The sequence below is a fragment of the Harpia harpyja genome, chromosome 1 (genome assembly GCF_026419915.1).
Source record: "Harpia harpyja isolate bHarHar1 chromosome 1, bHarHar1 primary haplotype, whole genome shotgun sequence".
Lineage (NCBI taxonomy): Eukaryota > Metazoa > Chordata > Aves > Accipitriformes > Accipitridae > Harpia > Harpia harpyja.
Window position 1 is genome coordinate 7410811 of NC_068940.1, and position 27964 is coordinate 7438774.

The 27964-nt window shown below is 38.6% G+C and overlaps 1 protein-coding gene across 1 annotated transcript in view; it reads left to right on the forward strand.

Moving 5' to 3' along the window:
- Positions 1-27964, forward strand: part of LOC128149252 (kinesin-like protein KIF13A) — a 91548-nt gene that overhangs the window by 18045 nt on the left and 45539 nt on the right. Inside the window, exons 2-10 of the mRNA XM_052804237.1 lie at positions 5695-5808; positions 15183-15275; positions 15776-15956; positions 17002-17089; positions 18407-18541; positions 19077-19189; positions 24359-24470; positions 24877-25089; positions 27704-27814. Of these exons, the coding sequence (XP_052660197.1) occupies positions 5695-5808; positions 15183-15275; positions 15776-15956; positions 17002-17089; positions 18407-18541; positions 19077-19189; positions 24359-24470; positions 24877-25089; positions 27704-27814 (1160 nt within the window). The remainder of the gene's footprint in view (positions 1-5694; positions 5809-15182; positions 15276-15775; positions 15957-17001; positions 17090-18406; positions 18542-19076; positions 19190-24358; positions 24471-24876; positions 25090-27703; positions 27815-27964) is intronic.

Genomic DNA, 27964 nt, shown 5'->3' on the forward strand with positions numbered 1-27964 from the left:
AATGAAATTTCATAAATATTGGAAGTTTCTTCATCTTTAATGAGCTCGTTTATCATCAGCCATGGATGAATTGTGATCCCAGTTCAACTTGGTAGCTCAGAAGCTGTGGTAGGAAAAGTTACATAAGGATATTAGGGTGTTTTGCTATTTCTACAAACATTGCGTTTAAGTATATTACTAATCGTGGGCTTTTAGTGTAATTTTGTGACAAAGGTAGAACGGCTGTTCTGAGCTGAAATTTGTGAGCTGTGTCCTAGGCCGCCTTCAGATTTTTCTGTCCGTACTTCTTTAGGCCTGTGGTAGGTCTTGTGTTTGTCATACAGCAGCCAACTTATTTTTTATTTTTATTTTTTTTTCCCCAGTTCTTTAATGGCTTCCATTTACATTAAGCTTACTGGTGTAGACTTCGTTTGCCATTTCCTAATATATCTCTTTTATCCCTTATCTCCATCAGCAGTTGCAATAGGGATGTAGGAACAGCTGCCTGGTGAATGAAAATCTCCCTTCCTCAGTTCTCCCTTGCTTTTCTTTTTAGCAACTAGGTAGCCCTGTAAGTTAGCCTATATGTCGGACTGACTGCTTCATTGAGATTCGTGTGAGTGATATCTGCACCTGTACAGCATAACTTTCTTCTGTAAAAACAAAACATGATTAATTGGTCAGATGGAAATGGCTATTAAATGTTGGCTGTGCATTTACAATATTTTATAGCTACATAGACAGTATGTTAGGGATTATGTTCAGTCTGGGTAATGCATTGCTAAATGTTGGAAGCCCCAGACTCTGTCTAGACTATACCGAGGATTAGGCTTCAGAACAACTAACAATGAATGTGAAATTAGACTCCTTTCTAAACTAATTATGTCATTTGGCTTAATCTGGCAAGCAGTTAATAGTGGATATAGTACTCATTATCTGTAAGTAGTTCACATAAGTATACTTGCATGCGTAAACCCTTAAAATTATTAGTTCTTCAAGCCATTGATTAGGGGCTTTAATAAAAATGAGTTCTGCAGAATATTGTTTTGGCTATTTAAAATGTGAATACCTCTTGGCTGTCATTTCTGATTCTGTGAGAAGTTACTGCTGTGTAGCAGTCAGGCACAATGGCTCTTCTGGTTTAAAATCTGCAGTCTCATTTTAAGTCACAGGTGCGGTGAAAAACTCCAGATTTTTCACTGACATGGTGGATGTGTGCACCTGCATCACTGTTTGTTTTGCTGTGGAAGCCATAACCTCTCGCTGCCTCCTTAGCAAAATAACCAACAGCTGTCTTAAACTGCTGTAGGTGTTTGCTGAAGAAATCTGAATTAAAGCCACATATTTTTTCTTTACTTAAACTTTGTGGTTACCAGAACAAGTCTTTTGTTTAATTTCTAATAGTTATTAACATTCCAAGTATCGTTCTCTATAACCCAGAAATGGCATACATAACTCTATTACCTAGGGTAATGTGCACACTTACAATGACTCTGGATACAGTAGTACCAGGATCTAGCACTTTGCAGCTAATTTTCTCATAACTTTCCATATTTATACATTTGTCCTGTAATGTTTGTGAGTTAAAATTCTTATAATGAATATACGAGTACATACTCAAACTCGTATACTTATTTTTACTATGGACTTCCTGTTGTGCAAGATCTGTACTGGTGAATTGTGTTCAATTACTTGTAGCTCTGTCTGTTACTTGACTATTTCTAGATGTCTAAAATGTGATGTCCAAGCTTTTTTACAACTGTCGTACCACTCAGACTGAAAATACTGTGCAATGTCAAACACTGGAATAATAGAGCTGGGAAAAAACCCCACCCTGTTGGTCCCTTAGCTCCACTCAAAATTTTTGGTTTAGAAGCTACTGCCCTAGTGTGGCAGGATCTTGGCAACTTCCTTTTATCTAGCTTTCTCTTTTAGATGCTAGGATGAAGTATGAGGTACAGAATCTTGCAAAAATAAGAAAATTTTAAGGCTTGTTTGTTAGTTCCCTCTAATTTAAAAGCCCAGAGTAATTTTGGGTCCAGTGGTGAGAACTGGCGGACATCTGTGTGATCTTACGTCTGCTTGTGGTTGAATGCCAACCTGTGCAGACACTTGAAGTAGGTGTATACCTGTCTTTCGTGGTTTCCCCATTTTGCTTACCTTCTGAAAATTCGTTAAGCTTCCTGGTACAGTGGCTATGGAATTGACATCAGAGCAGCAGGAAGGCAGAAATACTCGTCCATATAGTCACAGACACTTAGTCAAAATGCTTAGAAGAATAACTGAAAGTTCAGGAAGTCTTAGTGGAGATACAAGTAGCAATTTTAAACTTTGAGTTTCAAACAAGAAATATTTGCCATTTTTCTTTTCATGTTAAAACACCTAAATGGAATAGATTTTCCAATGTAGTTAAAAACTAATTCACAGAGGGTGCTTGAAGTTTAAAAAGTTCTGTTTGTGTGTCACAGATCTCTGTTCAAATAGTTTCAATAGTAGTTTTGACATAGTTGGTTGATACAGTTTAGATAAAGTTGGTAAAGATTTTTGCTTTCTTCAAAAAGCTAAAAAGGCATTTTCAGTGCTCAGCAATGCCCAGTTTAAGTATTGGCCATTGAGTCTGAGACTTTAGCATTGACAGAACTTCTAATAGCTTTGATAGTCATATTGACAGAGGGTTTAGTACCTTCTTCAGGGGAATTGATCTTGGGGAGAAAAAATTAATAAGAAAAGAATGATTATTCTGCATACTGCTATCAAAAGAAAAGGCAATACCCACCATTTTTGTTTTCAAGGAATAATAATCAGTGAAAATGGGAGAAGGAAGGGAGCACCTTAGATGAGACTTAGAGGGTTTTTTCTTCTTCATCATAGTGTGGGTTCTGTACCTTGACCCCAGGTATGCTTGTGTGCTCTTCTTGGGACTGCATGTCCTGCAGTTCCTGCACCGAAGATCAGGAAAATATAAACTAGCGAGTCATCTTTGTACAGAAAAGATGATCAAAAGGGTCACTCTTCAGGTAGGACGCTGGCCTACAGGCATTTCTTGTAAAATGCCTTCATTATGTCCATGTGGAAGAGCCTCACTGATTGGGACCAAGTTTCTTGCTCTTGTATGCCTTATTTCTTACGCTGTTAATTCTTGCATTTGGAATCTGTTTTCCCAGAGGTCTGAGTTGTCCTGAAAATTGCTTTGGTTGGATGCTTCCTTAAATCACTCTTGCTGGGAATTGTTGAAGGTTGCTGTTTTGTCATCACTGATCAAAGTAATTTTTAAATGTTTGCCTGCCTGTTCTAATGGAAAATGGAGTTTTACTGCAGCTGCTCTACATGTTTTGCAGATAGTGTGTGCCCCAGCAGTTTCCACTTTTTTGCCTGACGCTTTTTTTTTTTAAAGTAGTCTTGTTACTTCTGTTAGAAGGATTCGGCAATTTTCCAGAAGAGATTTTATAAATAGACTAAGTCCATGTCCTGGCTTTTTATGTTTAGTATGAAAACATACTAAAATGCTATATTTACATTTGTTTTATCTTGAGATAGAATTTTTCTCTTCCTATTGCATAATCATTTTTGAACTTTTAAAAACCAGTCTGACCAATTTTTACCTTTTTAAAAAAAATCCAAATAAAAACTGGTTTTCTACAAGAAACACTTGGCCGCAAGCATGTATTTTTGTTTTTAAAGTCTCTTTGCAAGATCAGTGTTTAAATTAGGAGTCATTGAATAATCCTGTCATGATTTTCCGTGTTAAGCAAAGGGAATATGTGTAGGATAATAGATTAAATTGGCCTACGTACGTGCTGTATTGACATTTAAGTCATTACACAGGAGCATGTGTGGCTAGGTAACCTTTTTAACTGGGCTGTGTGATCCACTGCAGATAACGCTTAGTTTCAAGGGGCATCTGGAAGATTTGGATCGTTACAATTGGGATTTTTTTGTAATTGAACTGCTTGCGGTTTGATTGTCAAGAGATTAGGTATTGTTACCAAGTCCCGTGAGGAGAATTTCAGTAGAAGTGGAATGTGAGAAGAGAAACAGTAGTTCTTGGGCTGTAAAAGTTAGGAAAAGGGTTAGAGCATTGTTACTGATGACAGAGTTCTTTATGCTTAGATTTGAAGCATGATGAACAAATGCACAAAAGTAACTTAAAATGTCCCCTACTTATGTGGAGGTCTGAAGATAAGGTGAAGTAACTGCTGCATCTTGCTTGCAGTTCAGTGGCAAAACTGCATCTTTGACTCAGTCACATCAGGGAACGGCCTGACTCATGAAGTTGTCTCTTGCTATTTGTGCTGCAGTAAGTGACTCAGACCTCCCTGTTAGATTATTATTATAGGGTTTTCTGTTTGTTTGTTTTCTCTTCAGAAGGGAATTCCAGAACTCATTTCACTCTTGTGGACTAAGTGTTGTCTCAGTATCGAGTCTTCTCTCAGGCCATTTGATGTGTTTTGCATTAAGTTGGGGGAAAGGGAACGAGGTGAGGTTACTGTGCTACCTGGTGTTATCCTTCTGAAATATTTGTAGCAACAGACATTTTGGGAAGAGTTAGGTTACAATGTATCTGTAGATTAGATTGCGTAGTAATTCTGCAATAGCAGGGAATACAAGATGTTCTACATCTCCAAAAGCCAAAAGGAAACGATCCATCCTCTTCTTCACTTCAGGGTTTGTCTCACATTTCTGCTAATAGAGCCTGTGGCTCTTGCTCTACATTGACCTGCATGGTTTGTCTCACTAAGGAGATCAGCTGTTGGAAGGCCAGGCAAAGAATATTTTGGCCTAGGCAAAGTTTTATTAAAGAAGGCTGTTTGGTTTTTTTCCCCACCTCTTGAGATCCCAAAAGAAAAAAAATAAATAGTATCTATATCATTAACTTATCCATAGTCAGTTTACCATGGTAAAATGTGGAAAATACATTGCAGCTTAAGGTGTGTTTGTGGCAATATAAAGCTGTCAAAACAACAGCGCTAAATCTTTATACAGTCATGTTCTCAGATGCACTGAAAAAGTAGCTTGGATCAAATCCCAAGTGTGTTAAGTGCTTTTACAGGACACTGTTCCAGGTCCACAAGCCCACTGAACACAATATTGAATCTCACTTGATTTCTACCCAGCTGGAACACTTGACTGAAGTGATATTAAATCTTTTCCTTAGAGCAGGCTCTGACAGCTTGTTGCTCTAATAGAGCTACATTTTCTATTTGTAATTTTGAGCTTCCTCTACTGAGATCCAGTACTGTACTCTTAGTTTAGGCAGGTAATCTGATACTATTTATTTGCTCCTTAAGGCTTGCAAGTAGTAATGTTCTTTGAGCATGAGAAGTCCAACCCATGGTAAAACTTTTGTGCATCTTGTATTGATGTCTGCTAAATAGTCATCTCGCCAAGTTCTGTATATTGAGTCCTTTTGGTGCTGTTTCATTACTGTTGGCAGAAACTTTTGTCAGCATTAGTGCCTAGAGAAGAGTGGAGCTAATTATTAGGTTTTGGCTGTGTTTTGAAGTCTATATTAAGGGATATAGTAAGCAGCATTTTGTATTGTGTATAATACAGGTAGACAAGAAGTATTGCAGTTCTGCAGCTCTCAAGATTTCCCAAAAGTATTCCTGCTGATGAAGCTAGTTCTGATGAATCAGTTACAGTTCTGATTTAGGATCCACAGAAACAGTAGAGCCTAACTGTAATTAAACAGTCATGGGTTTGTACTGCTTTAAGAGAAATGTCTTGTAGCCAAAGTTCCTAATTTGTCATCTTATGTGCTTTTACAGGTGTTTGCTTTTGATCACTGCTTCTGGTCCATGGATGAATCAAACACCACAAAATATGCAGGTAAACTGTTTTCCATACATTTGACAATGTAAATAATTTGAGAACATATGAGAGCTTGGGCTTTTGTTTTGTGGAGGGTTTTTTTTTTTGCATTTTGTACTGTGATGCTCAAGTGACTTCTTCACAGAAGCAGACTTCTCATTTTTACAGGGATTGAGTCATCTGAGTGCTAGCACCTCAGTTTAGAGGGAACGCAAGCTTTAAGGTGCCCGGTACACTGTTCAGGAGGGATGCTTTTACATCTAAGCTGTAGTGTTCTTTTTTTATCCCCTGGAAGAGCCTTTTGTGAGGATTGTTTCTGTCACTTAAAACGAAATTTCAGTTCTGCATCAGAAATTACTTCTGACTAATGCTAGTGATGAACGTGTGTGTTTTCAATGCTCTGCGTTCCTGTGTACAGGAGAGGAATAAAACATGTTTTTCTCAGCTAGTATGGTCATTTCAGGTCTTTCAAGTCATTCATAGCCTGATTGTTCAGGTCCCTAATGTTTTTGAGTGATCAGCTTTGTGACTCCTTCTTCCCAAAAGCTGGATAATCCAGGCAAGATTGTAATCCCAGTAGTTAGTTTTCTCATAATTGGATTTGTGTATTAGCATATTCATACTTTCTAAGAGGACTTGTTTTGATAGAGACAGCTCTGAGCACTGGGATTTCAAGGCTGTGGTTCATGGAAAGGAGGAAAAAAAAATAGCATTCCATTTACATATTCATATTATGAAGTTTTGTGGCCCATAAGAAATCTTGAAGGTTGATAGGGTTAATTAGCTCAAAGTTTGAGATCAGTGATCTAATAAATGAACTGTCATATACTTGTGTTAAAATATGTCTCTGACTGCTGTAGCCCCTGGTATAAAATCCCAAATCTTAGGGGTTGCACTTGATCATAGATTCCACTGTATTTCTTACTTGCCTGAGCAAAGATAGGTTTCTTCAGGAAAATTCTGTGTTGGTTTGTCTTTCAGTAACTGTGTTTGCACTGAATGGGTGCACTGCACAGTATTCATAGTTCAGGCTGGTAGAGCCATTGGAGCATGCAGCACCTCCTTTTGTGCCTGCATGCCTCCCATTTTCTTTTAAAGGAAGGAGGTGATGGTACGTACCCAGATCTTGGTGCCATGTGCCTCCAGTGTGCAGGTGGGAGCTGCACCCATTGGGTGCACCATGGTACTAACCCACTTGTAGAGGAGAGACCACAGAAACACCCCTAACCAGTTAAAGTTCTTTCTGTCTCGGCTTCACCCATCTCCAGGTGAATTCATTGGGGTTCTAGGTCTATTTCTTTTTAATTTGAGTCAAAACTAGATTTCTCTAGCCTATTTCAGAAGATGTTGTTGAGTTCATCTTGTCTGAGAACTGAATTTTTATCTGTATGCAGATGAACCTCTTGTTGGACTGGACTTTAGAAAGCCGTTGCTTGCATCTCTTGCATTTTCTTACTGGCCAGAAAGCTATAAGGTGTTTTTTTGTCTGTTCCAGATAATATTCCTGCTGGGGAAAAACAAATCCAAAACAGTTTTCCTTGGGGTTTTTTTTTTGGGGGGGGGGGGTGCTTTTGTTTTGTTTGGTTTTGTTTGTTGGTGTCCCGTCCCCCCATCGGAATTTTGATAATTCCTTTGCCTCATGGAACAAACCCCCATCATCCTAGGTGCCTTGCAGATATCTGTGTTGTCTGTGTCCAAAGGTCATACTAGAGACTGTTACAGAATTAACAAGCTTAAAGAGTCCAGACCAGCCACCTGACAGCCTGAGGTTTTTGAGCTAAACTGTAATTTCTTGGTTGGATGCTAGACTACAGAAGGGGTGCTGATCCGGAAGCTAGACAGATGCATTAAATACTCCCTGCCCGAAGTAACTCTAGGCGGATGCGTAAATTTAATGTCATTGGCAAGAACAGTGATTAGTTGCACAATTAAAAGGAAACATGTATAAAGCTTGAAAGCTAAGTCCAGAGTGCTTGTAAATGTAAGTAATATATATGAGCTTCAAGCTTAAGTAAAATTCTTGAAGTAAAAATGGTATGAGACACAAATTTAATTACTCGAAAAACCCTTTTATCTGCATCACAGAAGTAGTCAAAGATGTGATAGTGAAAGGTTTAACGAGATTCTTAAGCACTAGGCTACCTTATCAGTCATTGCTCTGTGCAAAACCTAAACACGCTCATCTTGCATTATATTGAATAGGTCTATTGTTGTGTATATCATACTATACTAAAGATTTTCTTGATTGACACATGGGACATTGGAAAACCTACAGAATGGTGTGCACCACAGACAACATAGGTCTGAATGCTGTGTTGACTTCTGTGGAAAACTCTTCTGTGTTGGTGTATTTTTTTTTTTAATGTCAACAAACCCAAAGTTTGTGCTTTCCTGGAAGTGCACATTTGTTACAGAATCCTTAAAGCTATCACACATGATTATGGGCTGGTTTTATTTTTCACTTTGCTGATTGATCTACAATACTACTGGCACTCATTGTTTGCACAAGAGCGAGATTCTTGTTTGGATAAACTTAATCGCATGGGTAATTGGTAACAATTCTCAGGCTGGGGGGAGCAGGGCTGACCCTAAAATGGGATTAGCCATCTCTGTCTCTTACACTAAACTTACTCTGTGAGATATAGTCAGCTTTTTTGGCTGAACATAAGGCTTACTTTGTATGTACTATTTTTCTTTTGGAACTCGTATTCAGGAAGTACAAGGGATCTTATTCCAGTTTGAAAGTTACCTTCTCTTTCTAGCATTTGAAAACACAGGGATTGTTGCTGTTGGTGGCAGAATTGTTTTTTTAGCAATTGTTTTTTTCCACTGAAGTGGAAATTGGGTTCTAAAATTCTAAAATGATCCAGCAATATCACTAACAGAAATAGTGAAGGTAACCTTCATGTGACGAAAAACATCTAGAGGGCTGTTGTCCTTGTTCGCAGCTGTCCTTGCAGGATCCCATCTCTCAAAGATAAGAGTTGTAAAGGCACAGGAGCGCAGAAGAGGAGTAAGCTCTTTACAAGACCTTTGTGGAAGTGGTGCTTTAGTTTCAGATACTGCAAGAGGTGGAGGCTCTTTAACAACCTGGTATCCCATCTGAGAGATTGCAAGCTGCAGAACCCCCTCTGAGTTGCTTTTAAGACTGAAAATGAAGTGTTTACAATCTGTGTTAAAGTGGGTGGAGTTTTTGGTTTTGTTGTTTTTTTTGTTTGTTTTTTTTTTAATCCAATGAGTTAGCAGTTTAGAGGGAGGATTATTCTGAATACTGATGCTGTGTGTTTCCGAACAATTTGTGGCTGTGTTGTTCCAAGCAAGGAACAGTTACAAACCTCTGGGTTTGTGCTGATCATCACATGCTAGCTCCTGCACCTTTTTTCTGATGATTTAATTCTGAAAGACATAGTTGGGTATTTGGTGAGAATATGAACCTCTTATTGGAAAGGAAAAAAACAAACCAAACCAAACAACAAAAATAGGTCAATGAAATAGATTTTTGAGGGAGGGAGGGGAATTTGGTTATAGGACAGAACGAGTTTGCCTTGATCTGGAAAAGGGATGAGCTTTGCCTGACAGGCTATAGGAGAGGTGTTTGAGAGTAAGCAAAATAGCTTCTTATTACTGTTTGTTTCTTGACCTGAAGGGGTCAAGAGTCAGTTCATGGATAAAGACACACCTGCTTGTCTTGAAAAACTCAGAGACAAATAACAGCTCGGCATTTTGGTGAAGAGGAGGACATTGAGAAATTCTCAGAGACGAGAACAAAGAATTCATTTTACAAGCCTAGACAACAGTAAGAGTCTATTGAAGGCTGCACTGAAGTGGGTTTTTAAAAGGAAGGAAAGAAACTCTTCAGTTTGGGAAGAATTCAAGAGATGGTATAAATAACTACTGTAGCACTTAGGCAGGTCCATTCCAAGGACCCCACACTGTCCGTGGATTTTTCTTAAACTCCCTAGCTGCATCACATTTGGCCTGAAATTTCAGCTCTGTGTTTCTGCGGGCTGCGTTGTCCTGAAAGGCTAAATGCCTGACTTTGGGCTAAGCTTTAATTTTATAGGAAGTATGTATGCTGACTGCTTTTCTTTCAGTAGCTGTTTCAAAAGGAAACAAACCAGGCAGTTGGCTTAAAGAACTGTATACTCCCATCCTCATGAGAGATTGTAAGTTGTGGATTTTGAGCAGACATGAGTGTTTGTTTGTAGTTCTAACATTTAAGCAGTTAGACAGGAGAAACCTATCCCTTTCTTAGTGTTCCCTTGACTTTTTTTTTTTAAAGGACACTGTACGTAGTATGTAGGACTTAATTTTGTGTCACACAGCTGACACCTGACCTGTACACTCTGGGGGAAACTTCGTTATTAAGTATGGTTTTAGTGCTGTATGGGTCAGGCACTTAAAACATAGATGTTGCAACACCGAATTTGAAGCACTGGAGATCTTTTAGTGGATTAAGGCTTTGAACATTAAAGACTCCAGTGCTTTGTTAGTACTGCAGTAGTTAGGCGATGCTAGCTTTTGTGCTTTTAGATTCTTGTTAAAGGTGAACCATAGGTATCTTTCTCCCCATTTTAGAGAGATTCTTTTAGAACTGTTAGCTAGCAGAGCTTTTCATAATTCTGATCTTCACAGATCAAGTTTTATTTTAACTATTAGATCATGGAAACAACTGCAATTTATTGCTGTCAAGATTTGCTTATTAAAATGTTGTGGGTTAGAGATTAAGCCGTAAAGAGACATGTTTTTTCAGTGTTGTATATAACAAGTTGTTACTTGATTCTAGCTATTTTTGCTGGGTAAGGGAGGGGGTTTCAGGAATTGCAGCAATGTGTCGTAACGTTACAGTCACAACCTGGCTGAGAGAATCTGTGCTAATATGAGACAATTATCCCTATTTCAGATTGACAAGTTGTGAACTAGAAATACTAGACATATAAAAACCAGACACTGAAACTAATTTTTGTTACAGTACATCTTGAACGTGTTTGTCACTAAATGAGCAGATCTTAGGAAAGACAGTAACTGTTACTGCCTTTTTTAGAGGGAGTTTTGTTAGAAAGAGTGTGGCCCTTTCCTCCCCTCCCTTTTCTTCCCTCTCTTCTCTTCTGTCTGCTATCTGTCTCCAGTCTAGCGAACTTAAGAATGTTTAAACTTTATTTGTAAATAGCTTCATTTTGCAGATTGTGAGAACAGGTCCTAGGGTTCCTGTGCAATATGTAGGTTTCCCTAGGGATACTGTCAAATTGGATCCCCAGATCGGGGCTTCAGAGACTGTAAGGGGGGATGATTTGGAGGAAGAGAAGGGGAAAGAGCATAGAGAATAAGAGCATAAGACAGAATACTTAAATACCTCATTCTGAAAATGATGTGTGTTGTATTCTTGCATGTCAGGGTATGTATTTATCTTCCTATTTTCAGGGACTTTTTATTATCTTACATATTTACCAAATTTCAGTGTTCTAATAATTCATGCTGGCTGAGAGATTCCAACTAAGATTTTCATGTGCAGCTCTGTGGGTAGATAATGTGAAAGCTTTATTTAGAATTGTTAATAATTTAATAGCCACTATTAACATGTGCACTGCCATATTTTGCTACCTTTATTTTATATTTTTGCCATTGAAATACCCAGCCATTTCAGTAGGTAGAGAACATGTGAAAAAACTTTTTAGCTTCAAAGTACCATACTAAACACCCTTGATGCATGGTGACAGCACAAGCATGGCATTTGAAAGTTCCAGGAATATATGTAGGTTAAAGATGTAAACCTGAGAAGAGGATGGGTTTCCTTTAGCTTTCAAGTAAGTCACAGGTACCACTTCGAATGCTGAAATCTTCAATATCTTTAGTATGGTTATTGCTAAAAAAGAAATGTTTATTATCTTGGTTTATATGTTTATGGAAGAATGTCAAGAGTGTGTCAGGGTGCTGAACATGTGAAAATATTCAGTCCTAAGAGCTGATGGCAAGATTCTTGGGTCAGTCTCCTGCTGGAAGTGGTCTTCTGAGAGATTGAGAGTTATTAATTTGATCTTTCTTAGATCCACCCCCCCCACCCCCCGCAACTGTTGGCATCAGGTTTGCAGTTGTGCTTGTCAAAATGCACAGGTAATGTCTTTAAGCTATGAAGACAGTTAGAGCTGTCTGGTGAAAGTGGAAAAGGTTTCCATATTGTCTTCATGTTGCTTTCCAGTATGTCTTCAAAACTGAGTGGCCATCCACCAGTGTTTCTCAGGTTTCGATTAGCAGAGCGTCCCTAACAGTGTGTTAGTAGAGTTTCACACCTTGCAGCGTTAGGGGCACTGCCACACGGGCTGTAACTAGAGTTATAAAGCCTACAGCAAAATTGTCTGATAATATTTCTCACTGTGTGATTCCAGGTTAACAGTCTTGCTCCTTAAAGTAGAGGACACAAGATTATTTAGACTGTGGTCTGCAAGAAAAACTCACCAGACTTTGCTCCCCTTTCCTCGAAGGGATGACCAGACAGGAGAGATCTGGCCTGTGAGAACCGGCAGCTTGTATGCTTACCCTGGGCTGCGTGACGGCCTTGGGTGTGCTTTCCCCGGCTTGACTGACTGCGTGTCCGTCAGTCGTCTAAGGCTTGCCCATGTTCTGAGCAGAAGATGGGAGAGGGGACGGGTGTTTTGGTGTCTGGCCTTTAGTTGCCTCTGTAAGAGGCTATATGGTCTTAGCCAGCTGAAAGATTGGGAATCCCTGTCTTAAAGACAATAAAGGTTGGTTTAGGGGAAATCTTTGTTAACGAAATAATTTTTTTTTTTCTGTATTTATCCCTTTTTCTGTAAATTAAGTCAGAATCAAGTTAAAACCCCTGCTAACCTCTTTAAACACTAGGTAACTGTGGAAGAGAAGTCCTGTAAATAAGCAAAAGTATTAATTGCAGGTGGCATGGTTTTATTTAGCAAAACAAAAATGCAGTAGTGTAGACAATGGAACTGCATTATTTCTTTTGACCGTAAATGCACATAGACATAATTCTGTATAATACAGATTTTGTAATCACTTTGCAAACCCCCTAATAAAAGTCATGGGGGAAGCAGTGAGGTTTCTTAATGAAAAATACCAAAATCTCATGGATGATATGCTGTTACCCTCAACAGTGCACTGCATTAGCAAATGAATAAAATATCCATAATGGAAGTTTAATGTCTTGAGTTCTTTTCTGTGACTGCACTTAAAAACAAATCTTATTTTATCCCATGATAATTCAACTGGTTACTATAAACATCACTCTTTAATGACCCATTTGTCTATGTTGGTATTACTGAGCTCTTAAAAACTGTAATAAAAATACCATTTTAGTGTTATGTATCAATGATTGACTTTCAGTTTTCGTTTGAAAATTAAATGTCTACTGAAAAAAAAAAAACCCTAGCTTTGCCTATGAGTTACAAACTGGGTTTCTTCCCTGGTGTTTAGTAGTAAGGGATTCTGTAGGTCATCTTATGGTTATCATGACCATGCACGGTTTTATAACATTTTGGTGTCTGCTTTTTTTTCTTGGGAAACATGGAGGAGGTTACTGGTTTATTGCTGGTCAGAAGTGGGTAACAAGTTTTTTCCTCTTCTGACAAATGGTTTTATTCTCCACACACAATCATTGCAGAATATATACACTTTTTTTCTCTTAATAATTATACTCAGCTTCAATCTTTTCTTGATTTTGTGTTCTTGCTTAACAAGAAAGTAAGCGGCTCCCTGCTTCTGTGATATTTGGTAACTTCAAAATGGGCCCTCAGGAGCTGGTTGGAAAGCAAACTCTTGTGTATTGTATGTTCTTATTAAAATCTTCCTCTGACATATTTTCTTCATTCATTCTTCAGTAGTTTAACATTCTCTATAGCTATTTCCAGGTTGTTGAACAGTGATTTCTCAACATAGATATTATGACCAAATGATCCTAAGTTAGATGAGAAGTGAATGAATGTGCATGGGGGAGGAGATGGAATTAATCCAGAGTACAGCAGATTCTCCTCTGGTTTTAATTCCTGTATTCAGCATTTTTGAACTGTGTTAATCCAAGGAGCAGTGACACTTTGGAATTTTAGAAATTCAGCTGGAAAGATACACAAAGACCATTTGATAGGGCATCGCTGCACTAGTTTTTCCTTTACAGCAGATAAGAAATTAGGCTAAAGTTAAAGGAAACTAAAAGTAATTTAGAACTTTTTAGTCCTATTTACCTGCCTGTAAATCATTCCACAATCATACCACAGGTTGTTCTGCAGGAATTTTTTGGACTACCGATTACTTGAGGATCATGGAGTATAAATATTCTCATGCAATGTATGAATGTATAGCTAGATTTTTATTTTTATTTTATGCCAGTATGTTCCATTTTGAGAACCATGGAAGTCATTATTGCATCCACTGTACAAAATAATTTCTTGTAACTGACAACTGCTGAAACTAACTAAAATGAGAGATGCAGCTGATCATAGCTATTCGGAAAGTCACCAGGCAGTGAATGTTAAATTTAAAACCAAACACCAGAAGGTGTGTAAATACTGTTCTTAGCTCACCTCTGCTTATTTTGGGTGTACACACAGCTGGTGTAATTCTTTGATCAGAATTCAAGGCAGACAACCCGTTGACCCTCTTTGTGATCTACAAATACTGGGCTTTCCCATTAAAAAAACCCCAAGCACTATGCCTATTTTCATCTTCTACAGCTAAAAGATTGAAGTGCATCTAAAATCTGCCTGGCACAGAGAGACGATTTTCAGACTATGAAATTCTGCAGCTGACATTTCAAACTATGGATTTGGCAGAATATATCCTCAAAAAGCTCTGTTGAAGTCTCGCAACCTCCTAATATGCATTTCCTCCCTGAATGTCATTGGAATGCTTTTATCTTGATTCCAGCATCACCTTGCCATGGGGCGAATCGTAATAGCTTATGGTGAAACTTGAGGCCAGTTCCCAAGAGAGCAACTGCTACTATTTCTAACATGATATTTGTTGTATCTGCAATAGCCTAGTTCACTAATGGGTTTCATTACAATTCTGATACAGAACTCTTTTGGGTATAGTTTATGATTAAAGAATGTATATTAATTGCAAAATTTATACTTAAATAATACAAAATTTAGACATCTATGTTATTTTCTAAGCATTCAACTTATATGATGCCCTTTGAAGAACTGCTCCCTTCACAAGAAAATCAGCAATATGTTTAAACACAGAGGTAGTTGTTACACTAGTTTCAGGCAAATGTTTTGAACTTGTCACTCAGTTGTATGTGAAACCATTTTTTTGTTCATCAATGCACTCAATAGTAAAAAATAATTTGCAAACCTTTTTTTTTCTTGTTTTCAGTAAATTTTAGTCTGTTATTAAATTTAAAATAAAAAATAATTATTTTCTAGGTCAAGAAGTGGTGTTCAAGTGCCTTGGAGAAGGAATTCTTGAAAAGGCCTTTCAGGGATATAACGCTTGTATTTTTGCTTATGGACAGACAGGTGAGTCTCCTGTGCTAAAGGGGAAGAACGCTTTTTGTGCATGTAGCAAGTGGGAAGAATAAAACATAAATATTAAGCTAGACAATATTTTAAAAATGTATTTTGAAATATCATAAAGTTAACTGTCAAACATGTAGCACAGCTAGTGACGATGTAAAGTTCTTAAAGCAGCTCTGTAAATATGTTCCTAGTTACTACCTGTTGGGGCTGCTTTCAAAGCCTGAAAGGAGTAGTTCGTACTGAAGGCCTATTCAGTCATTTGTGTTCAAAGGGGTCCCAAATAATGGCCCTGCTGAAAGAAACCTTTAAGATAATTTCTCTTTTTGTTTGCCTTTACCTTGTAGTCCAAAGAGCAAGCTAGCTGTCTGGAATAGCATATCATGTTGTTCTGATATGTGCTTCTGGAGGAATAAAAAGTGAATTAAAACATGTGCTTCATGAACAAATGAGTAGCTCAGAACCACATTCTAAAGCATTTTATTCTCATTTTTTTCCTTTAGGTTCAGGAAAATCCTTTTCAATGATGGGCAATGCAGAGCAACTGGGTCTGATCCCACGGCTCTGTTGTGCTTTATTTCAGAGAATTTCTGTTGAAGAAAATGAATCTCATACTTTTAAAGTCGAAGTGTCCTATATGGAAATTTACAATGAGAAAGTCAGAGATCTGCTTGACCCAAAAGGGTGAGTAGCTTCACTCTCCCCCACAGCCTTCCTTATTTTTGTCTGAAACTGTAAAAGTAGAAATCACTTTTGGAATTCCTTGAGAAGGTTTTTTCAGAATGTATGTTTATATGACTTCCCTTAGAAAGGATTAGATACCAAACACCCAAAAGAAGAGAATATCCATGTAAAGCTTGTATATGAAGTAGTAACTGGTGTGGATCAATTTAAATACTAGGATACAATCATAACGATGCAAACAAATACTGTATGACGTAGTTTACCACCAGAAAGCAAGTACAAGAATGTGCAAGTAAATTCTGGTGTATTTTTGCCATATGATCCAAAGTGTACTCAGGTAAGAATTTTCATCAACTGGAAGGAGTTTGAAGCTTATTTGCAACTTGGTTCTCATGGTTTAGATGTTGAACTTTTTGAATGTGGAAGGGTAGCACCTCGGAATGTACTCATGGCACTCTTTCTTCTGTTTTGTCTACACAAAAATACTGGTTAGGCTCTCTGGCTTGGAGATGTCTAGACAAGAGGTAGTTTGATAGGGGTTGTTTTTTTTGCTGAGCACTGATACATGTGGTATATATTTTGATTCTTGAACATAATTGCACTAGGTGAAGAAGTATGCAAGTTAGGTAAAAAGGCAGATTTGAGACTTACTTGATATATGTCGATGAAGTGTGGAAAATGCAAGAAGAATTGAACCTTTAGCAAATTGCTGGGGGGAGCAGGGAGGATTTCTGGTTTCCTTTTTTGTCAACATTAGTTCTGCCAAATAAGGCATTTCAGGTTTTGTTCCAGCCACAAATATTGGGGTGAGAGGATGCATTAAAAATAATTCATGTATATAGATTAAAACCAGTTAAATTAATTTGAGTCTTTATTGTTAATCTGAGTTAAAAACAATTCTGGAAGACTTTTTTCCTCCTGTTACAATTAAAAGACAAATTGACTTCTGCTATATGGAAGATTGTTATAATTTCATACTATAATTTTTGTTTTTCAATAAAGTTCACACTAGTGGATTGTGAATAAAGTCTACTTTATTCCATAGGAGTCGGCAGTCCCTTAAGGTTCGAGAGCACAAAGTGTTGGGACCATATGTAGACGGCCTGTCTCAGCTGGCTGTTACAAACTTTGAGGTAAAGCTAAACCAATGACAAGTTTATAACTAACACCTATGTACATAAGCAATAGGAATCCTGTAAGAGATAAACTAGTGTCTATCCAGACATTTTGGTTCTTGAGTGTTTATGGTCTCTGGCAATCACAAAGGTCTTCTCTAATGCTTCAGAAGTATTTATTTCATGTAAAAGCATTGGATTTGCCTTTTATGTTGGTTAAAAATAGAATAGTTGTATCACTTTATTTTGCAGTTTTCAATGCATATATTATACACCAAGAACACAGCGTTTCCTTGACACAGGAAATACGAGGCTTCCAAAATAAGATTAGTCTTCCAGCATGAATTCTTTTGATTTTGTTGTTGAATGTGACCTCTTATTTTATACAGGTATATTGCATGAGGAGCTACAACATGGCTTATATAATTCATAATTTAAATCATGACAGCATCTGAGCGCACTTGAGTTACCAAAATACATTAAAATAAATCAGTATTGTAGAAGCCAATGAACTACTGTAGCCACAATGAAAATAATTAAAGCGGTGCAGTTGTATGAATTGTGTAGGCCTTTCTTTTTATGAGGAAGCTGATTTGGAAATGTTGGTTTTAAAAAAAATGTTCATTCTTTGTGTAGTATTGTCTGGGAACTGTTTTGCTTTTTTATGGGGATTTTTATTTTTGTGAAGCATCTGTGCATATAGAATTATAAAAACTGCTTTTGCAGCTTTTATGGTGAATTGCGTACTTTGAAAGCACACCTTCTTTCTTCAAATTCTAGGAAATCTAGTTCATACTTAGTTTTGGGCTGATGACTCTCATGAAACTGTCTTGGAGGACTCAGCGAGCACTTATGTCAGACTCGGCATAGCTGCCTGTTTTTGCATATGTGGGAAGGTACAGGCTCCAAGTGAGGTAACCCTTTGAGCCAATTAAGTGAAGAGAGTATTAGTGAAGTTCAGTAAAGAGATGCATTGTGTTCACTTGTGTAAGTAGATCTGTGCTGGCCTGATTACTGGCATTAAACAGTATGATTTGTAATGTGCATGTTGCCAACATATTTCAGCAGCAGATAAGGAGGAGGTGTATTGACTGTAGCTGCTGGGCTTTTAAGCGCAGCACTTAAAACAGAGATGTGATTTAAAGCCATTCTGTGAAATTACATACTCTCTGTACCAATATATCTCAAAATGTGCAAAGAATTTTCTCATTACTTCTACCTTTCCTTCTTCCTCTCTCCCACATGTACACACCCTTCCATCTAGATGGGGGTTTTGTTCAGCAAGCACAATACTTGCTTTTATCCTAGCATCACTTTTTACCCTTTTTGCTCTAGGATATTGAGTCATTGATGTCGGAGGGAAACAAATCACGAACAGTTGCTGCAACCAACATGAATGAAGAAAGCAGCCGCTCTCATGCTGTATTCAATATTATAGTGACTCAGACACTTTATGACCAGCATTCTGGTGTATGTATTTCTGTTGATTAATTTATGAAGTTGTGGTGAATTCTTCTTCTTCCTTCTTCCACATACATTACCAGTTCAGCTGTGCTTCTACCTTTAATGCCATGGGGTCCAGTAATCAAAGTAATATTGACAAGACCATAAGATTGAGAGAACCCTGGAAGAGTGAGGAAGCACACCAGATAGCAAACAGTTGGATCACTTTTTAAGATTATATTGCCACCATGAAACCTGTTTTAGGTCTTAACTGTTGCTGAAGTTGGTATATTTTAATGGCCTACTCTGCCACTAAGGTTATTGATGTTACCACACAGCTGATTCTGGTTCATTAGTGCTTCAGCCCTTTACTATAAAATATGTGAGTGACTCTTAAAGAGCTATAAAACCTCTGGCAATTCCTTCTTTTCTCATATCTTGAGTTTGATACTTTAACCCACATTATTTTGAAGAACAGTGTTTCATGGTGCCAGTGTCAGACATGTTAGTACTTTGTGCCGGTGTTTCTTAGCTGTTGTTCTCCTGTGTCCCATCTGTGCAGAATTCTGGAGAGAAGGTCAGCAAGGTCAGCCTGGTGGATTTGGCTGGGAGTGAGAGAGTGTCCAAAACAGGAGCTGCAGGAGAACGTCTGAAGGAAGGCAGCAACATAAACAAGTAAGACATTGGCATACGCAGGTTGCAAAGCTTAAATCTCGTTAAGAATCACTGTTGTTTCCTTGGCCTCCTCTCTTGGTGTGCTTGTCACAAGTCAGTTCAAATGATAGACCTCATCAGAAGCAGTTCAATATGGCTCTTTCAGCTGCTCTGTGCTAAACACCATGTGTTTCCCTACATTGGCATAGGGACCCTGATTCATACTTGACTCAGATGAGGGCTATATGAATTTTATCTGGAAAAAGTGACAGCAGCCCTCTTTAATTAAGCATATACCTTTTGTGATTCATTTATACACCCTGTCCCCAGGCTCATGTGTTTGTCTCATCATCAGCTCAAGGAAGAATGCAAAGTTGCAGAGTTGAATGGCTTTGTTCCAACATGTATTAAAATATGTAAGAGTATAATTCACAGTTTAAGAAAACCAGATCAGAATGAAGCTGTGTTAGTTTAGCATTGCCTTGGGCATTTGTACTCAAGCAATGACAAGTTTCAAGGCACTTTTTTACCGTAATTACTGTATTATTGCCCAAAAGCAAGAATTTAGCACACTATTACTGCTGTCTTAAGTATACTAATTTTCCTGGGAACGAACGAGTTTAACTGTTACATTAAAAGCTACTGCTTTTTCAATTTAATTTTAAAATGTTACAAAATGTTTTGGTATTTTAAGTTAACAATGACAGCACAACGTGTGTTTGAACAGCATTCATAGGTAAAATGATTTTAAATTACTTCTTTTTAGAGTTTGAACATGTTTGCTCTTTCTAGCTTAATTTCTAATCTACTTTGTGTTTAATGCATCATATTGGTAGCCACGCTGGCATAGTCCTTGTGCAACAAAATTATGTAGCTCTGTTTGCCTAATGGCAGGTATTGTACCTTTACCCCACAGGTTACTTGTTAAATTCAGATTGGTTTTACTAGAAACTGTATTGGTATTTTGCATAAGCAAAGATGAAATTAAATGTTTCTTTCTAATTCTTGGGGAAGAAGTCAAATGCCAGCTTTCCCAACAGCTATTAACAAATTGCAAGTGTTGTTATAGATACAGAAAGACTTCCTTTTTTTTCTCTCTACTAGGATGTTTACTCAGTGTTAAACTTTTACGGTATGCATGTGGTAGGGGAAGGTTGTTTTGCCCAGGCTGAACCTCTTTGACAATACAGGACTTCAGATGCAAGCACCAAACTTTTCTGCAAAAGATATTTTAAAAAGAAAAGTGGACAGCTCTACATTTTCCCATCAATTAAATTCTTATATGGTATAAATCTGTATTACTTAGTTCATTTATTAAGCATTCTCTGTTTGAAATCTCTTTTGGAACTGGTAGGCGAAAGAGAATTCTTAGTGCTGTGCTTGGTGTCTTCTGTTAGATTTTTGCTGTTACTTGGAGCTTTAATGAAGCCTGACTTTCACTGGAAGCTTCAAAATTGGTATGCATGTTTTATCAGACTGGTTCTTCAGAGAACATTGTGTACGATCTTCTCTTGGGTGTGATGCACCTTACTTATTAGGGAAAAGCAATGATCTTTTCTGGAGTGATACAGTATATTTAAATCATATACCTTACTATGTCAGCTCCTTTTTTAATTATTTTTTTATTCTTCTATAAAAAAGTGGTAAGATGTATTGGTAGCATGTGTTATGTTTAATGGGATCAAAATGGAGCTGCTGAAATTACCTGGCAAATCAATTTTGCTGCTTGTGCTATGTTTTATTACCTTGAAGAAGAATGGGGAAATAATGTACCTGTTTATGTATTTACAAGGCAGGGAAAATGTACACTCAGCTGTGCGTACCAAAACTGCGTAGTGTGACATTCAGCCAGTCTCTGCAGGTGTCTGTGCCATTTGTTTCTGATGAAACCCGGCTAGGGCTTTGGTAGCTGCCACCTGGGTCCCACAACTCATCCTGTTGTAAATGCTCTTTCCTATCTTGGGACAGCATGTTGCAGGGGGGAGGCGGTGGATTGCTCTCCCACGTTCTGAAACAACAGAGTTGTGTCATTTTGTTAACATCTGCATAAAGTTGTAATGAAGATTACTTCTGGTTTTTCTCAGAGCTGATGCAGAATGGCCTTGGCAAAGGTGCTGGGTGTCTGCTCTTTATTATTGAGGGTTTTGGGGGACTTGCCATACCTCATAGGAAAGCTGGATGTGCTTGTTCCTCCCCAGGATGTGCTAGTTCCCATACAGAGTGCAGAAACGCAGGTGCTTAACAACTCTTTGTGGTGTAGTCAAAGCATTTCTAGAGTACAATAGGAGGAGGAAGCAGAATAAACAAGCTGTCAATTAGTGGCTAAGAAAAATACTTTCTGCGAGCAGTCTGCAATTTTAACTCTGATTAATAAAATCATAGCTGTTGTCATTTTAACTTGAGAATGCAAAAAGAAGCCTTTAAAATGTAGGTGGGGGGAAGGAATGGGTTGGGACAGGTCTGGCTCCAAGCTGATTTTAGGGAGGTTTTTTGTATTCAGAGTTAAGTAATAGAAAGGTGGATTCTGCTCCTTGAAGAACTTGGTTATAAATTGTACAGAAGTAGCTTGAATGGGTGTCATTTAGGGACAGAGTTGTTCCCTGCGGTGAGGAAGCACCACTTCTGTCGGAACACCGCTGACTCAGGCCCGTGGTGGGAGTGTGGGAGCTTCCCACTGCCCGCCAGCAAGGGCAACCTCATCGTGCCTCAGGATTAGGGACAAAGAGAACAGAAAGTGTGCAGAAACGGCACTTTCCTGTGCTCTTGCACCACGTGAAGTTCACCCTGCTGCTTCTGAACTCCCTCAGTCTGCTGTGCGCCACGGGCTTAGGCCTTCTGGTTGATTCATGATATAAGTAGTGTGAGATAGGATCAAAGTAATGACGCATCTCTGATGCACCATCTAGCATGACGGAGAGCAGCCGATGAGTCCTGTAATTATTTTGTTGGGCAGCCATTTCTTTTACTGCTTTCCTTAAAGTCTTTAAAGAACTTTGTATTATGAAATCTCAAGCAGAACACATAAATTACTCCAGTTTGGCTTTTATTGCAGATGGTAACAGTTAGTCTCAAAATAAAATCAGTATTTGTAAGGAGCAGAAGTATTATCACATCTTTTAATCCTCTGTTAATAAACTGTAGCTTATAATTTCCTGTTCATTAAAATACGGTGCCTGTAACTGGAATTAGTGTTGCAGCCCTGTTGTGAAATAGTTTTCAACGATAGGCCTTTTTGAATCCCTGTTTTTCCCATCCCCCTTCTGAGTGTCCTTTTCTTCCCCCTCCCTGAGTTTTTGGCTTTAGTTTTAACATTTCCCCTCATTTAAAGAGGGAAAGAGGAATCAGAGGAAAATAGGCCAGGGTGACTTCTTAACTTTATGCTCCTTGAAGTTGGACTCCATTGGGAGCATGCTGGTGGTGCTTTTCAGTTGTGCTGTAGGAGGTTGCTACGGGGCAGCATATGGCATCCTACTGTTTGCTCTTGCATGTTTAGCCCCCTGTCATCTCTGTCTGTGGAGACCAGAGACTGGAGGCGAGAACCACTTCTCCCTTCCCCATCCTCCCCCCACAAGCTTTCAGAGGTTGTTAGGCTTTTGTTTAGGTCACAAACTAAAACTAACTGTCCTTTTTGCTGCGAATTTTTCAGAGATGAATTGGAAAGTTATCCTATAGAAAAATTTACAAAATAGAGTGCTCTCTTGGGAGATCAGATTGCCTAGCCTCTGCTTAAATTTCTTTTTTAATTTTGCTTTCAGGTCTATGCTATCTTCATACCCCTTTGTGCTATAGGCAATATGGGACATCTTTTGTGACGCATATAATGGTTCTTGTTACCTTACCCTCAGATATCTTCCTTGAAATATTCTTCTGCAACATTTTTGTCATTTTCTAAATGTTATTTCTGAACCACTGGTAGTTGCAAGCAGCACTAAGGCCCTGTTACAAATACTGTGCAAACACTGCCTATCAACTAAAATAGTACTACTTCTTTGAAAAGAAAACTCAAAAGGATGGAGTGGAACAGTACAATTAAAGATTTATTTGACTATCTAATTGCAATGCTGCTGAAGTTTTCCTTAGTAGCTGGATAATTGGGCATGAATATGACGGACCAGTATGCTCTTGCACTTCAGCGCTGTCTGTTTTAAAACCCTTTAGGCTAAACATCTGTTTAATGTTCTCAGGCTCCTGAACCAGCTCATTATCTTAAACATACTCACCCCAAGAGCCCCGATGTCATTGAAAATTTACAGAGGGTTGTATAACAATTGGATAATATAATGCACATACGCTTTGCACAGATTGCTAATACAGTTACCCCTGTTGGTAGAATTGGTACCTGTACCAAAGTGAATGAGTTGTCTGTATTTTCTTCACTATTCTAGAGTGGTGTTTGGGATGTGGCTGTCTGCTAAGCAATTTGGGGGCTTTTCTTTTTCACGCTTGTGCAACATTTTTGTAGCTTGGAGATTGTTTGGTCTGTTCCCCCCACAAAAAGCTAGTGAGGCTCCACCTCAATTATAAGTCAACCCATTTGTCAAGGGACCTCCTAATCAGTCTCTTCTGATGAGCAGTCTTCCATTGTTGTGTGATGGCTGATTAGTTACTGGTTCACCAGGCAGACTAGTTCTCCTGGGCCATAGCTGGCTTTGTCTTGAGGATGCCTAAACTAAAACATCAGTGTTACCGACATTATTCTCACACTAAATTCAAAACACACTGTGTCACTTACTAGGAAGAAAATTAACTCTCTCCCAGCTGAAACCAGGACACCAAGATAGAAAGATTTTTAATCTCTGAGAAAAGGTAGATGTCTAATCAAAGGCAGTGATTCTCCGGGTACTGAGGCAGTCTGCTTTGCACTTTTCAAACTATTTTAAATACTTTAATATTTCAACTTAAGTCTTCCTGGAACTTGGTCTTAGTACTAGGTAAGATGAAACACTGTAGATATCCGTTTTTTTTTCTTCCAAATATGTAACTGTAACTAAAATAGATGGCCCTGTTTGGAGCAGGGCAATGGGCTAGCTGATCTCCTGTGGTCATTTCCAACTTAAATTATTCTGATATTTTGAATGTGAAGCTCTGCAGAGTATAAATTAAACTCTTCAGCAAATTGCCTTTTCTGTGTTTTATTAAATCTACATTTGGAACGTGTGTTAAAGCTGTTCTACTGTGTTGCATTTATAGATCACTTTCAACACTGGGCTTGGTTATATCATCACTTGCTGACCAAGCAGCAGGGAAGGGGAAAAACAAGTTTGTGCCTTACAGAGACTCTGTACTCACTTGGCTTCTCAAGGTAATTAGTATTTTCCATTCACCCTGTTCACAAGATGTCAGCTTAACAGTTCGTAGGATCATTGTAGCATACCTCTGTGTATGTGGACTTCTCATCTTATTTTTTTTTTTTTTTAAAAATGAGCTAAGGAGCTCTAATAGCTAGAAGTTGTTCCAAGGAATATGGACAGCTAAGTGTATCTTGTGTTAATTCTATATAAAGTCCTATTTGGCTGTTTTCATTTCTAGTGGAATCAGAGCTGGTGGAGGTGGCTGGAAATCTTTATGGATCATAGTGGTTAGTTTATATGCAGAGTACCTTTCAGTGTCTAAACAGTAAGCTTTGTATTTTAAGTATCTTTGTAAAGACATTGTATAGTCTCAGAACAGTTTTTAACCTTCAAACTTTCTGTGGATGCACTCTGCAGGACAACTTGGGAGGAAACAGCCAAACTGCCATGATAGCCACAATTAGTCCAGCAGCAGACAACTATGAAGAAACACTCTCTACTCTGAGATATGCAGACAGAGCCAAAAGGATAGTTAATCATGCTGTGGTGAATGAAGATCCAAATGCTAGGGTCATCAGAGAATTACGTGAAGAAGTTGAAAAACTGAAAGAACAGCTCTCTCAAGCTGAGGTAACATTATTCACAGTACAATGTAAACCGAGTTTCCCAAGGACATGTAAAACTCTGGCTGGAAGACTAGTTTTCTTTTTGAGTCTTACAAAATAAGGAAAGGAAGAGTCTTGCACTTTTTTTTTTAAATAATTAACCTTTTTCTTGAAATAAATGCAAAATAATGTTTGCTTATTTTTAATAACTTTTTAATGATAACATTGTACTGATGTTGACCCTTGTCAGAATAGACTGTTCTGGAAGAACTTCATGGCAAGCAATAATAGATGCAGCACAGGTAAGAGCTAGAGTACAACTTCATTCTGTAGGCTTATTAGCAGAAGCTTTTTTTGCGTTGGTGGACTATATAGTTTTATGATGTCTAATGGAAAAGTGTGAAAGGCCATAAGTCTGGTATTGAACCACAAAATATGTGGGACATTTCTCTCTGACATTTGTGAAAATCTATAAAAAATTGTCAAAACTGCGACACCGAAACCATCAGCAATTTGCTTTACTGCCTTAACACTCTGTGATTGCTGCTTATCCTAGATATATACTTCTGTTGGAGAGTAAAGTATCAGGGTAGGATAGTTTACTTGGTGATACCTGGAGAAACTAGACACTGCACTGTAGGAAAATATTTTTTATCTTTTGAGGCAAGACGCAAAATACTGACAGAAAAAGAACAGAAGTGTGTCTGAGGGTAAATTTGTGTGGCGTTAAAACTTCACGTTCATTTAAGGAATAGTGTGCCTTGTATGAACAGTTCCTTACAGGCTGAAATGGGAAAATCTGCTTTAAGAAAAAGGAGCCATTCACTTTTTTCGTAAATAAAATTCTGTTCTAATCCCATATTTTAAATCAGAAAATATTATTGTAGCGTGTCCTTAATTATGTTGTCAGACTGTGGCTGAACACAGTCTGTAGGAAGTGTCCAAAGTCTTACTAATTTTTTTAAAAAGTTTTTTCTCTTATACCTTCTGTTAAAAACGGTTATATAGAGTTACAGGTCAGCCTGTTGAATTGTTACTTGGCACTGGACGTATTTGAGCCCTTAGCTTTTGTTTCCTGTTGTGAAATGAGAAAAGCCAGTGTGAGCTCCAGTGCATGCCTTCCTTCGAAGGTAATCAATAGGGTCAGTCTGAAAGCTTTAATGCAACTCTAGTAACACTTACAAAACCAACATAGAATGGAAGCCTAAATATTGAGAGAAATTTGTATTTGAAACTACTTTTGGAAGAAAGACTTTGCAGTGGAATTTCAGACAGCTAAGACTTAAAGTTTTTAAATATTCAGATATTTTTATACAGACACTGAAGCTTTAGTGGCCAGGCCCAGGGATTTTGTTGGTTCCATTAGCCTGTGGAGCTATGTCGATCTGAAAAATTGGCTGGCTGGCCGAGCCCAGAGGGTAGTGGTGAATGGGGTGAAATCCAGTTGGCAGCGGGTCACGAGTGGTGTTCCCCAGGGCTCGGTGTTGGGCCCTGTTCTGTTTAATATCTTTATTGATGATTTGGATGAGGGGATTGAGTGCACCCTCAGCAAGTTTGCAGACGACACCAAGTTGGGAGGCAGGGTCGATCTGCTTGAGGGTAGGGAGGCTCTACAAAGAGATCTGGACAGGCTGGATCAATGGGCTGAGGCCAATTGTATGAAGTTCAACAAGGCCAAGTGCCGGGTCCTGCACTTGGGTCACAACAACCCCATGCAGCGCTACAGGCTTGGGGAAGAGTGGCTGGAAAGCTGCCCGGCAGAGAAAGACCTGGGGGTGCTGGTTGACAGCCGGCTGAATATGAGCCAGCAGTGTGCCCAGGTGGCCAAGAAGGCCAACGGCATCCTGGCCTGTATCAGGAACAGCGTGGCCAGCAGGAACAGGGAGGTGGTTGTTCCCCTGTACTCGGCACTGGTGAGGCCGCACCTCGAGTCCTGTGTTCAGTTTTGGGCCCCTCACTGCAGGAAAGACATTGAGCTGCTTGAGCGTGTCCAGAGAAGGGCAACCAAGTTGGTGAGGGGCCTGGAGCACAAGTCTTATGAGGAGTGGCTGAGGGAGCTGGGGTTGTTCAGTCTAGAAAAGAGGAGGCTGAGGGGAGACCTTATAGCTCTCTGGGGTTGTAGTGAGGTGGGTGTTGGTCTCTTCTGTCAGGTGGCTGGAGATAGGACAAGAGGAAATGGCCTCAAGTTGAGGCAAGGGAGATTTACGTTAGATATTAGGAAAAATTTTTTTACTGAGAGGGTTGTCAAACATTGGAATGGGCTGCCCAGGGAAGTGGTTGATTCACCATCCCTGGAGGTATTCAAAAAGCGAGTGGACAGGGTACTCCAGGGCATGGTTTAGGGGGCATGGTTAATGGTTGGACTTGATGATCTTGAAGGTCTTTCTTTTCCAACCGAAATGATTCTATGATTCTATGATCTTCAACTATTTCAGATCTGGACCCATTATAGATTCATTCTGTCCTCTTCCTTTGCAAGTGACCTGTTTCTTCATCTTCTGCCATGAAAAGCCTGGGGATATAGTTGAAATCTATACTTGTTGCATTTCATATTATGTTGCTGTGTTCAGTTTCCTTGTGCAAGTAAATGTTGCAGTGGAAAGAGTAGCTGAAGGTTTTTGCTAATTTCCATCTTTTAGGCCATGAAGGCACCAGAACTGAAGGAAAAATTGGAAGAATCTGAAAAACTAATAAAAGAGCTAACAGTCACCTGGGAAGAAAAGCTAAGGAAAACAGAAGAAATTGCACAGGTATTTCAGAAATTTTGAGGAATAAAGGCCAGATACTCATACAGTGCAAGTCAGCTGAATTTCATGAGCTTTAGTGGACTGTGCTGTCTTCCCCAGCAGTTATTTAAAATTCCTTTGGATTTTTGTCTTTTCCCCTTGTTTCTGGGGTTT